The 13,781-nt window shown below is 42.1% G+C and overlaps 1 protein-coding gene across 1 annotated transcript in view; it reads left to right on the forward strand.

Moving 5' to 3' along the window:
* The first annotated feature begins 475 nt into the window (after positions 1-475).
* Positions 476-13,781, forward strand: part of CMTM6 (CKLF like MARVEL transmembrane domain containing 6) — a 29,346-nt gene continuing 16,040 nt past the window's right edge. The window contains exons 1-2 of the mRNA XM_057705873.1: positions 476-653; positions 10,463-10,639. Coding sequence (XP_057561856.1) covers positions 516-653; positions 10,463-10,639 — 315 coding nt within the window. The 5' untranslated portion in view covers positions 476-515. The remainder of the gene's footprint in view (positions 654-10,462; positions 10,640-13,781) is intronic.

The following is a 13,781-nucleotide window of genomic DNA, read 5'->3' on the forward strand; positions in this document are numbered from 1 at the left end:
AAAAAGAGACAAGTAAATGAAAGAATTTTGACAAGTAAGCCTAAAAGGAATTCAGAGAGAAGCAGGAAGGAGCAATCCCCAAAGTCCTTCAAGACAATCCGTAGCACTTAAAATGAAATCCAATTTTCCCCTTGCTGTGCCAGGCCCCTACATTATCTGGCCTCGGCCTAGGTCTCCAACTTCACTTCCTCTTTCTCCCTCACTTAACTCTAGCCACACCAGCCGTTTTAGAACCCAGCCGAGCTCATTCGGGCCTCAGGACATTTGCACCTGCAGCTCCCTTTCCTTGAGTGTCTCCCCAGATCTTCACCAGCAAGTTAGAGGAGAGCTGAGCCCTCGCGGTAGGGGGTGGAGCCGGGGCGGGGCCGGGGCGGAGGCGGGGCAGCCCGGAAGTGGGGCAGAGGCCCCGGAAGTGACGGCCTTGGGCGCGGAGTCGGCGGAGTGAGCGACGCCAGCCTCGGCCCTGCGTGCCTCGGCCCTGCGTTCCCCGGCCCTGCGTTCCCCGGCCCTGGGCGATGGAGAACGGAGAGGTGTACAGAACCACCACGGAGGCGCACCCGGGCCCCGCCAGAGGCGCCCGGAGCGGCCTTGGCGCCTACTTCACCCTGCGCCGGCTCAAGGGGGGCCGGCGAATCCTCAAACTGCTGCAGCTGGTGAGTGGGCGGCCGGGGTGGGCGCGAGGGGACAGCCGCGCGGCTCTCTTCGCGTCGCCGGGTCCTTCGCGCTGCGCCCGCGGCGCGCTGTCCCCTCGGGGCTCCCGGTCCCCCCCCCCCCGGGTCCCCGCAGCGACCTGGGGCCGCGGGCCGTGTTTGGCGGGCGCAGGAAGTGCGTCGCGGACCCGAGGCAGCCGCGGCGGCGTTACCCCTCAGGAGCGACCTTCGGCTCTTCTCTCGGCGGCTGCTCTGCGTTATCTCCCTCAGTGCCTGTATTTAGACTGTGAAAGCCTTTTTGTTTATCTTTCTCTGGTTCTTGTGATTTTCCTGATGGGAGCCAAAGGGGGGGGTTCATTCGCTGGACAAAGTCTTCCCATACATACTACGCAAGGCGTGCAGACGTGGGTGTCCAGTACATTGTCTCCCCAGAGCCTTATATTCACTGCAAAAGAATTACTTCTGAAAGAGCAATGTGTGTGTACCGAAGTCAAAAGGACAGCTTTTTGTGCGTGTTGTGTGCAGGTAGCCAGAGCGAGGGCATTGTTTTTCAATGTCATTGAGTTTCAGTTTGCTTTAGGCATTGGTTAAGGATCTTAAACCTACCACTGAAAACATCAAAACATCTTTGAGCTTTAGATTTTAATTCAGATCACACACATGTTGAGCTCCCGTGTTCTGTTTTAACCACGATGAGTAACATTTTCTGCAAGAGGAAAAAAAAGCAGACTGTTTAGAATGTTTATGGGTCGAGTTGGTTTTTTGAACCATCCCAAGTGAAAATAGCCAGTTGGTTTCCTTGGGAAGATCTTAAGTTCTTAGAAGTCAGGTAACCAGAACCTGTATTCTTAGAACTCAGATGACCTACTTTTATTGAATAGAAAAATAGCAGTCAGAAAACTAACACTACTTTTTAGCTACCAAAATGATCACTTCTGGGAATAATTGGGAAATCACTTGGAAGCAAGTGACAGTGTGGCCTGTGGAACCCAAGAGGGTCTGGCTCTATCTCCTTTTAATTCCATACTGGCAACCTTTCTGCTCTTATCAGGTGTCATCAGCTCCCTCCTGCCATTGTTCGTTTGCATGGGCGGTTCCTTCTACACGGAAGGACTTCCTTCTGCTCTTCCTCTTGTCAGCTCTCACGTGACTTTTAGATATCAGCTATGTTTCTCTGCCTTAGTGCTAAAGTGTTTCTACATAAATAGTAGAACTCTTTAGAACAGAATGGAGTTAATATTCATCTGAAGCACTCTTGCTGTTGGAAAGACATCATCAGTACTGGTCTGTTGCCCTTTAAATCTCTCTTTAGTTGCTTTTATTTTTCCTTTCTAATCAGAACTGGAAAATCTGAAGTAAAATTTCCCATTACCTTATTTATAGTTCAAAAAACTAGTTCCATATATTCAGAATGGCATACATCCAGAAGCTTGGATGGTAGGACTCTTTACTTGGATGTGGAGCAGAGAGGAAGATGTTTGCCTTGTGAGGGTTGTTAGACTGCTCCTGCTGGTTCTCCATCATCCATAAGGGGAAAGAGTGAGAGAATAAAAACTAATATCTCTTCTTGAAATCCGTTTATTTGTTTATGAGGAACTTGTCCCAGCCTTTTACTTTTTTTTTTCTTTTTTTTTGGCTGTGCCTCTGTGCAGCTTGCGGGATCTTAGTTCCCCGACTAGGAATCAAACCTCTGCCCTTTGCAGTGAAAGCTCAGAGTCCTAACCACTGGACCGCCAGGGAGTTCCACTGTTTATGGGGAACTTGTAATGTTACAAGAACACTTTCATATAAATTTTAAAAAAATATTGCTTCACTATTGCCTTTCATTTTGATGGTTACCTTCTTGTTCCTGCTTTTGTCTGTTTTAATGTCTTACCTCTTCACAACGGTGTATTACAGGAATTGCCCAGGAAGTCCCAAGGAAGTTATATATGGAATAAATGAAAACTGTCATCCAGCCAGGGGCAACAGACAAAATCTTCTTTGCGTTAACTCAGACTCTGCCTTTAGGTTGTTTTACTTTAGATAACTTGTTTTTTACTTAAATAGAATGGGAGAGCTCCAATAAGGAAATGACTGTAGTGGAGAAACCCATAATCAAAAGAGGAGGTACTTTAACAAGAGAACTGCAAGCCCTGTGACATTTTAGTTAAAATATAGTGCATTTCTGTGTTTGGGTACATTATTCTAGACCCATAAATCTTATCAGATTCTCAAAGACCCCAAAAGAGAAATGACTCTTATTCTCAAACTTAAAAAACCAGACACTGTGTACTTAGGAACTTAAGAGTCCTAGGAGGTTGAGCTGGATTTCCTTTGAAGCTCTGTGGGGTGTGCTTGCTGGTACAGAGCTGAGCACCAAAGAGAAGAGAACAGAGACTGCAAACAGAAGGGGAGGTTAGAGGGAAAAGACCATAACCAGCTCTTGAGTTACATACTCTGGGAGTTAGATGGCTCTGTCTACCGTTCAGATGTGACCTTAATTTTATCAAAGTCTTGTCCATCCACCCTTCCAGAGCTGAAGAAGAAATAGAGACTCAGCTGAAAATTTACTGTAAGGAGTCATTGCAGTTCTAAATTTATGCAGTCACTTTACTAGTTTATTCTATCCTTAGATTGGTCCTTACACACATATTTTGTGAATTTTTTGTTGTATTATTATTTTTGAGGGAGTTTGTTTTTGTTTTAAGGGGAGAATTGACCTTTGGTAACCTAATTCCTTGCTAGTAAACAGGTGCAGTGATCTGAGCACGTCTGCTTTTCCCTCTGCCACAAGCCACATCGTGTTTATGGTACCAGTTGAATGTCCTGCAGGCTGCATAGTACTATGATTATAATGACAATTCAGGCAAGCAGTTTGATTTAGAATTCACCAGTGATTTAAATTTTTTAAATTATAATGTTACTCTGTAAGTGCCAAGAAACAAATCACTTAGAAGCATTTTATATTATGTTGGTGCTTTTTTCATGATTTAAATGTGAAAATTGATCTGTTCTAAATTGAAATGCTCTGTTTTTACCTTGAAGAAGATCCTGTGTCAGCAAATTATATCTTTGAACCTTTGTGAAAGAGTAAATGTTTGCCAAAGGCAAGGGAGGCTTAGCCTGACTCCAGGCTGACAGATTTGTTTACTTGAACCTTACGTATCACTAAAGGTTTTTAACAGCAAGTTCAGTAATTCACAGGCCAATATAATTGTGTAGATGGAGCCTTGTAATTAATGGTAAATGTTAAAAAATTGTTTTTATGAGAAGTTTTTTGGTGGTAGACTTAAATGATGGAGAATTAGTATTTAATATGATGACTTAATTTTAGGGAAGACTAAAGTTTCAGAAACGGTAGTGAAACTGAAATGGAGACACAGGGTAGTCATTATCTGAATGTTTGTCACCAGAACTGTAAGACCATCTTTAGTCACTAAGATTTCCCAAATGTGTTGACCCTAGCACGTTGGTTTTAATGTATGATTTAACAGCAAAAGGGGAAATGCACAAAACTATAGTTGTAACTTCAAAAACCCAACTTACAGGGAAAACCTACACAAACATACATAGTCATAAAATGAACAGTGCTTTATGGGGGGGGAAACAAAAACAGAGTGGGAGTTGGGACACCCGGGTTCTTGTCTGTGCCTGGCTAACTTGGGATTCAGTCTGTCAGAGATTAAGTCCATCAGTTGTAAACACGAGGCTGGGAGACTGTGCTCTCTAAGGGCCCTCCCAACTCTAACAGCCTGATAATTCCCTTAATTACATTTGGGTAAAATTTTGTGTCATGAGAAGGAGCTGCATTGGGCATTCATACTGTTGTGAGGTGCTTAGCGTGATATTCAGTAAGCAGTCTTTAGTACGATGCCTTCATGATATTGACATCAACACTGTTTGCCAGAAAGTAAATTGAGCCTCTAAATTAATGGGTTGCATTCACCATTATTTCCGTACCCAATTCAGTGGCTTTATCTCTTTTTCTGCCTTTAACCACTTTAGTATTTAATGCTGGTGACCACACATTTCTCGGACTTTTTCCCTTAACTTTCACATTTTTTTTAAATACAAAAAAGTGTCTGCTTACAAATATAAATATACACATAAATATATATGATTAAGTATATATACATATGATTAAAATAAAAGAAGCCACACTTCAGCCTTCACACCACTCACATGCTCTGCAGCATCACTGTTAGATGAACAGTTTGGAGTGTGCTTACTTGCTTTTTTCTTCTTTTTTTTTTTTTTTGGCTGCATCATGCAGCATGTGGGATCCTAGTTCCCTGACCAGGGGAACAAACTCAAGCCTCCTACATTGGAAGCGAGGAATCCCAACTAGTGGACCACCAGGGAAGTCCTTTACTTGCTTTTTAAGGAGTTGTCCTAAGAAGTGTTAAACTTCCCGTGACTTGTTTGTCTGGTGCTGGTTGCCCTGTTCCCTCCTTCTCTTGAACTGTGATATTCCTTCAGGCCTCACCCCATCCTCTGCTCCTCCTGTCTGCTAACCAGCTAAACCAGACAGGCAGTCCCTGCATCTGGAAGTCCATACTCCCTGGCACAGCCGTCACGTAACATCACTCAGCTCCTTACCCTTTTCCTCATCGCTCCCCAGCCAGTTAGGTCGGTTGCCTTATTGTCTCTTTTGGGCTACTGTGCAAATCCTTGCCGGCATAAATCTGTTCCTTTTGTGTTTTGTTCCTCCCTGGAATGCCCTCTGCCTCTCCTGATCCTGTGTGTCCCTTTGCCCTGATATGAGTCTTGCCTTTACATTCATTTTTCTCTAGCTACTATTAGTGCAGGTGCATCTGAACATTTTCCTGAGGTTTCCTGAATTTATGTACAATGAATGCTCAGTTATAAGATATAAAATTTTCTTATTTTTTCTTATACAGTGATCTTGTTGCTCTGTTATTACATGTTCCTACATATCTTACAGTGTTGGGTACTTAATACTCAACACAGTTTATTTTTGTAACTTACTGTTTTTTTTTTAATATTTATATATGTGTGTGTGTATGTATTTATTTATATCTGTATTGGGTATTCATTGCTGCATGCGGGCTTTCTCTAGTTGTGGCGAGTGGGGGCTGCTCTTCATTGAGGTGCGTGGGCTTCTCATTGATGTGGCTTCTCTTGTTGCGGAGCAAGGGCCCTAGAGCGTGTGGGCTGAGTAGTTGTGGCTTGTGGGTTCTAGAGCGCAGGCCCAGTAGTTGTGGCGCACGGGCTTAGTTGCTCCACGGCATGTGGGATCTTCCCGGACCAGGGCTCGAACCCATGTCCCCTGCATTGGCAGGTGGATTCTTAACCACTGCGCCACCAGGGAAGTCCCTTGTAACTTATTTTTTTTTAATTAATTAATTAATTTATTTCATTGGCTGTGTTGGGTCTTCGTTGCTGCACACGGGCTTTCTCTAGTTGCAGCAAGCGGGGGCTACTCTTAGTTGTGGTGCACGGGCTTCTCATTGCAGTGGCCTCTCTTCTTGTAGAGCACGGGCTCTAGGCGCGTGGGCTTCAGTAGTTGCAGCACGTGGGCTCAATAGCTGTGGCTCACGGGCTCTAGAGCACAGGCTCAATAGTTGTGGCGCATGGGCTTAGTTGCTCCACGGCACGTGGGATCTTCCCGGACCAGGGCTCGAACCCATGTCCCCTGCATTGGCAGGCAGATTCTTACCCACTGCGCCACGTAGGACGTCCTTTTTAATTAAGGTATAATTGACATGTAACATTAATTTCAGGTGTACAACATAATGATGTGATATTTGTATATCTTGTGAAATGATCCTTTTATTTTGTATTAGAGACTGTGTAGTGCTGTGGGAGATTTTAAAGGAGGGTTAGTAGCATCAGAGATGGGGAGTCAGGAGAAATTTTCATGCTGAATACAGCTTGTCATGCTAATTTTTTGGCCTTTAACTGGAAATAGGAACTAGTAAATTCTGAACTTGATATAGTACCCCTTCATCCTTTAGGATGTCCATGCAGAACCTCCTCTTGATACTGCTCTAGGGCTTAAGGTCAGTAAGAATGACTCCTTTAATAAGTTTGGAATAGGACTTGTAATGACTTGTCACCAATTGCTTATGGCCCATCTAGATCCTGCCCTTTTCTTAGGGTAGATAAGCAGTCTGTGCCCCTACTGCAGATAAGATATTATTGTCTTGTAGCCTGCAGGGATGAGTATTCCTGATCATCTCATTATTGTAATAAGGAATGGTTCAAGATCAACTCTTCTCACCTCTCAGAGTTTTAGGCTCGTGTCTTCTCACAGTTAATTGACTTTCATACACCTCAGGTATATTTTGCAAATGTCTCATAGAGAAACTCCTGAAACTCAGACAAGATTTAACATAGGGTCGAAAATAAAGCAAATGGAATATTAGACATTTGGTATCTTATACTATAGACATGTAAAAACTGCTCTTGTAGTTATAATTATGAGGGTGAGTCAAAAATGATCTGCACTTTGGCTGTAGAATTTATAGAAGTTTTAATATAACTGGAGTGCGGATCATTTTTGACTCACCCTGGTACAAGAGAGGAAGTACCTTTACATAATGACCTTTTGGGACTTGTCTTGGTGGGTCGCTTTATCCTGTGGTGCAATGATTGGGAACGTTCTGGACTATTTTATGCCTCATTAACTTACAGGAAATCACAGCAAGAGGATCTATTTTTGCCCTTACGTTCATTCTTTTCAGTTGTGGGGATATATGAATTTTGTATTACCAATAAGGCGGGGGGGGAGTCCCTTAGAGGCTTAGAAGCCAATTTAGATTTGACTTTTTTAAACTTTTTATTTTGAAATAATTATAGAATCACAGGAACTTGCAAAAACAAATGTAAAGGGAGGTCCTTTGCATTCATGTGTGTGTGTGTGTGTATCTCTATGCTGTTTTATCAGGTGTGGCTTCCTTAATCACTGCCACAATCAAGAATCAGAACTGTTCCATCACCATGTGGTTCCCGCATGTCCCCCACCCCCCCTTATAGCCACACATCTCCCCTGGCTGCCACTAATTGGTTCTCCATCTCTATAAGCTTTGTTATTATTTAAATGGAATCATGCAGTATGTAACCTTTGGAGATTGGATTTTTTTCACTTTGCATAATTCTCTGGAGATTCATCCAGATTGTTATATACCAAGTTTGTTCCTTTTTATTGCTAAGTAGTATTCCATGGTATGAATTACCACAGTTTGCTTAACCATTGAAGGGAAGGACATCTGAAGTGTTTAGAGTTTGGGGCTCTGATGAATCAAGTGTTATGAACATTCATGTATCAGTTTTTGCAGGAACATAAGTTTTCATTTCTCCTGGTCATATGCAGAATGTGGGAATGCGGTTGCTGGGTCATATGGCAGTTGCATGCTTAGTTTTTAAAGAAACTGCTAAACTGTTTTCCAGAGTGGCTGTACCATTGACCTCTGATCTGATGGAAATGTTTGTAGGATGAAATTTTTATTATATACTTACGAAATGTATCTGTTGATTTTGGTAGCAGTCTTATTGTCATTAATATATCTGGTTGCTCCTGCTGACCTGACTTGGGTGACATGGCATTTCCCGATAAGCTTTGACTTGGGTCATCAGTCATTTCGGTGGTTTTAATGCTTAGAAGGAAATTCCCTTAGCTTCCACAAAACCCACACAAACTGCCCAAGTGAATCTCTCTCTTCCTTCCTATTTCTATGGAAGAGTTAGCCCCCATCTTGAGCCCTGAATCTTGCCTCTTTTCTTTAGAGATCCTCTTTTCTTCCTCTGTCTTTAGACATCTTACAGGTTTCTGTCTAAGCATTTAAACGTCCTCAGTTCTCTCCTGTCTTGAAACTCCTTTCACTTTGACCTCAGCCACTACTACTTTATCAGGCTGCTCGAAGCTGCGCTTGGTGACTGGGCCGTCTCTATTGCCCTGCTTTGTGCAGCCCTCACTTCCAGTGTACAGTACTGTAATCGAAGCTGCCTTGCTGAGCACACTGAAGTGGTCCTGTTGATATCACCAGCAACCCTGTAGCTTCGTCTCATGTTAGTGTTTCAGTACTCTGGGGAGCATTCAGCACTCTTGGTTTCTTGCTCTGTGTGGAGGTACTTTTTTCTTGATCCACTACCCCTTGGACTGCTGCTCCTAATTGTCTTTTGCTGGTGTCTCCCCCTCTGTGTATCCCTTAAACCTTGGGGTTCCTTACAGTTCTGCACAGGGCCAACTTTCCTCATGCTGGGTGATCTCCCACATCTTGCTGTCCACCTCAGACCTGTTCCCTGAGCGCCAGACCCATGTATCCTTTTGCCTCCTAGCCTGCTCCACCTGCCTCTTCCACAGACCTCTCATACAGAGCATGTTTAAAATGGAATTTATTCTCTTCCCCGCACCTTGCCTCTTAAAAGGAAGAAAAAGAAGAAACTTCTTCCTGCAGTGAGGCACCAGTGTGTTAATACCACATCACACCACAGAGGGAGTGCTGTTAAAACCCACCTGCATTTAACTGAGTTGCTGAATTAGCCAGAGATAACCATTCTCCATTCAGTGCAAATGCATAAAAAGTATACTTTTTATGGGCAGTCAAATAACTGCAAGACTAAAATTGAATGTGAAAAGGAATTGCTGCTATGAAAATAAATTGAATGCTTTGGAAAGACCAAAAAAGAAGCTACTAAAATACTTGCTGTGGAATTAAGAGCAAGGCAACTGTGAAAGGCTAGTAAAACTAGTCCAACTCTAGAATGATTCCGCGTGCTGCTTCTCGGGTGTCCCAGATCTTGGTCCACTTCAAATAACATCAGTGGTAGTCATAAATGATGGAAGTGATTAATGCAGAAAACATGATGGGGAATTCCAATCAGCAGGCACCTTCTCAAAGCAAAGGCCCACTTCAAAAGACTGCTGAATAAATAAATGTGCCTTTTTTGTTTTAAATGAAAATAAAGTATTCAAACATATATGTATTATCTTGTTTCCTCTTCTGTTTGTATTCATCCTGTCTGGTGAGGGCTTCTGCTGCCTTCTCCAGGGATTTCATTACTACTGCCCTGTCCATTACTACTACCTGCTCACTATCTTTCCCCTCATTTCCGACATCAGCTTCCCAACTGGATGTCCAGCCCCAGTTTTGCCCCCCCCCCACCCCGCCGTGTCTCCTCACCAGCCAATCCCTTCTCTATATTATAGCTAGAAAGAACTACTAAAAGCATAAACCTGATCACGTCACCACTTTGGTTTAGAAACCCTCAAAATCCAGATTGCTTAAACTAGTAAAAGGAGCATTTAGATCTGGCCTCTGCTTACCTCTGTGGTCTCACTTCACCATTTTGTGCTGCCATCCCCTCCCCTCTAACTGACACGTTAGCCATGTTGGTTCAACTCACTTTCACAGTTGAATGGGGGTTGTGGGATATCTGTGTGTGGTTGGGGTGGGAAGGTACCGTGCTGTCTCACCGCTAGGTCTTTCTATGCACTGCTTCTCTGCCTGGAACTTTTCCCCCTGTCTTTCATCCCCTAGACTGACGCTGCTGTCCTTCTGGTCTCAGCTTTCCTTCAGGAAGCCTTTTCTGACCTCCAGGTTGAGTGCCTCTTCTGTGTGCTTTTATAACAACACCCCAGATGTCTCCTATTCCAGCATTTAGCACATAGTAGGTAGTTAATTATCTGTGTATCTATATTCCCTTCAAGGTAACTGAACTGTAAATTCTGTGTAGATCAGGTTTATTCAGTAATCTTGTTTGCCGAGTCTCCACTTGATAAATATTTGAGTCAACAGATGGTGTTTTCTGAGTACTGTAGGTTTCCCTGGAAAACACTTAAGCAAAATGTTTTGTTTCTTTTGTAGGTGCTGTCTCTGTTGGCCTTTATATGTGAGGAAGTTGTGTCACAATGTACTTTGTGTGGAGGACTTTACTTTTTTGAGTTTGTAAGCTGCAGCGCCTTTCTGCTGAGTCTACTTATGCTGATTGTGTACTGCACTCCAGTGTATGACAAAGTTGATCCTGCAAAACTCAAGTCATCGGTAAGCATGAAAAAATATCATCCCTGTAACAAGAATTTAGATATTTTTGGATCTTGTGTAGCTATATTGTTCACAGTAGTAATGCTTTCACAACTCAGTAACAGGAAAAGACACTATCCATTGTTCCAGCTCTGCCTCAGTTTTTCCTGCCAAATGGTATGGCAGAGGGGAAGGGTGAAATGAGAATGAGAGTGACAGACACTGCCGATAGTTTACAGTTATTGGTGGGTTAACCTAATTCACATTAGGTACTTTTTTAAAAACTAGGATTTTGTCACTTTCAATTTCTCACATTTCAGAGTGTCAATCATTGGTTCTACAATTATTCGTAGTGTGCCTATTGTAGGCCAGGCGTTATGCCGAACGTAAGAGATGGAGTAATGAACTAATGTGATCTATTGATACTTCTGGAGCCTTTAAACAAAAGAGCATGTAATTCTACCTATTGTGCGTTGATTTTATTATGAAAGTTGTCCATAAGTGTGAATTTAGAAGGTATTTATTAAATTCGTTGTTCAGAAATTTCTCTTTTAATAAAAGTATATGTGAGAGTTTTATTTTCACAAAATTAGAGATGTATAACTTTCTAAACACGCAGTCTGCTGACCCTTTGTTTTTATTTGAGTATAGTATGGATTTGTGAGATAGCAGATGAGATAATCTACATAGTTACTGCATTGAAGGAAGAAAAAATTGAGCATTTTACTTCTTCACTAGCATCCAAGTTATCAGGAGGGGTTTATGAGGAATTGTAACTATCAGTGTTGATTTATGAAAGAATTCACATTTTTTGAGGGAAAAGATAAAAATTAGGGTAAATTTTAACTATTAAAAACAAGAGAAAACAAGACAAATACAAAGCAGTAAGATTTTATTATTGTTTTAAATTCATGAGAAGCAAGCGTTGGGTCCTATATTGATAACACACCTAAGATTTACTTTTTTCTGTATACCCTTTTTAAAAAAAAATTTTATTTGGTTATGCTGGTTCTTAGTTGTGGCGGGCGGGCTCCTTAGTTGTGGCGGGCGGGCTCCTTAGTTGTGGCAGATTGGGCTCACCAACTGCGGCATGTGAACTCCTAGTTGTGGCATGCATGTGGGATCCAGTTCCCTGACCAGGAATCGAACCTTGGGCCCCCTGCATTGGGAGCGTGGAGTTCTAACCACTGTGAAACCTGTACACCCTTTTGTACCTCTTAAATTTTGTACCATAAGAATCTGTTACCTTTTATTTATTTTTTTGCATTTAAAAAGTTTTACTGAAGTGTAGTTGATTTGCAGTGTTGTGTTAATTTCTGGTATATAGCAAAGTGATTCAGTTATATGTATTTATTTTTTGTATTCTTTTCTATTATGGTTTATCACAGGATATTGAATATAGTTAGTTCCCTGTGCTATACAGTAGGACCTTGTTGTTTTTCCATTCTGTATATACTAGTTTGCATCTGCTAATCCCAAATTCTCAATCCTTCCCTCTTCCACCCTCCCTCCCCCTTGGCAACCACAAGTCTGTTCTCTATGTCTGTGAGTCTGTTTGTTTTGTAAATTACTTCATTTATTTTATTTTATTTTTTAAAATATTTTTTGCTAATCATCATACATTTTTAAAATTAATTATTTGTTTATTGGCTGTGTTGGGTCTTTGTTGCTGTGCATGGGCTTTCCGTAGTTGTGGCGAGCAGGGGCTACTCTTCGTTGAGGTTCACAGGCTTCTCATTGCAGTGGCTTCTCTTGTTGCAGAGCATGGGCTCCAGGTGCACAGTCTTCAGTAATTGTGGCATGTGGGCTCAATAGTTGTGGCTTGCAGGCTCTAGAGCACAGGCAGTGCACGAGCTTAGTAGTTCTGCGGCATGTAGGATCTTCCTGGACCAGGGCTTGAACCCGTGTCCCCTGCATTGGCAGGTGGAGTCTTAACCATTGTACCACCAGGGAAAGCCCTGTGTGGTATTTTAGATTCCATGTATAAGTGATATCATATGGTATTTGTCTTTCTCTTTCTGACTTACTTCACTTAGATGGACCTAGAGATTATCATACTATGTTCCTGCAGATGGCGTTATTTCATTCTTTTTATGGCTGCGTAATATTCTGTTGTGTGTGTGTGTGTGTGTGTGTGTGTGTAATATGTATATATATTATATATATACATATACCACATTTTCTTTATTCATCTCTTGATGGACATTTAGGTTATTTCCATGTCTTGGCTATTGTAAATAATGCTGCTATGAATATTGGGGTGCATGTATATTTTCAAATTACAGTTTTGTCTGGGTATATTCTCAGGAGTGGGATTGCTAGATCTTATGGTAACTCTATTTTCAGTTTTTTGAGGAACCTCCATACTGTTTTCCATAGTGGCTGCAACAGTTTATATTCCCACCAACAGTGTAAGAGGGTTCCCTTTTCTCCACACCCGCTCCAACATTTATTATTTGTAGAATTTTTTTTTTTTTTGTAAATTTATTTATTTTATTGGCTGTGCTGGGTCTTCGTTGCTGCACACGGGCTTTCTCTAGTTGCGGTTAGCAGGGGCTACTCTTCCTTGTGGTGCGTGGGCTTCTTATTGTGGTGGCCTCTCTTGTTGCAGCACATGGGCTCAATAGCTGTGGCTTCCAGGCTCTAGAGCGCAGGCTCAATAGTTGTGGTGCACAGGCTTAGTTGCTCTGCGGCATGTGGTATCTTCCTGGGGCAGGGATCGAACCTGTGTCCCCTGCATTGGCAGGCAGATTCTTACCCACTGCGCCACCTAGGAAGTTCCTTGTAGACTTTTTAATGATGGCTGTTCTGACTAATGTGAGTTGGTGTACCTCTTTGTAGTTTTGATTTGCATTTCTCTAATAATTAGCGATGATGAGCATGTTTTCACGTGCCTATTGCCCATATGTATATCTTCTTTGGAGAAATGTCTTTTTAGGTCTTCTGCCCATTTTTCAGTTGGGTTTTTGTTGTTGTTGTTGTTGTTGTTACTGAGTTGTTTGAGCTGTTTGTATATTTTGGAAATTAAGCCCTTGTTGGTCACATCATTTGCAAATATTTTCTCCCAGTGTGTAGGTAGTCTTTTTGTTTTGTTTATGGTTTCCTTTGCCTTGCAAAAGCTTATAAGTTTGATTAGGTCCCATTTGTTTATTTTTGCTTTTAT

Source organism: Hippopotamus amphibius, chromosome 13 (genome assembly GCF_030028045.1).
Source record: "Hippopotamus amphibius kiboko isolate mHipAmp2 chromosome 13, mHipAmp2.hap2, whole genome shotgun sequence".
Lineage (NCBI taxonomy): Eukaryota > Metazoa > Chordata > Mammalia > Artiodactyla > Hippopotamidae > Hippopotamus > Hippopotamus amphibius.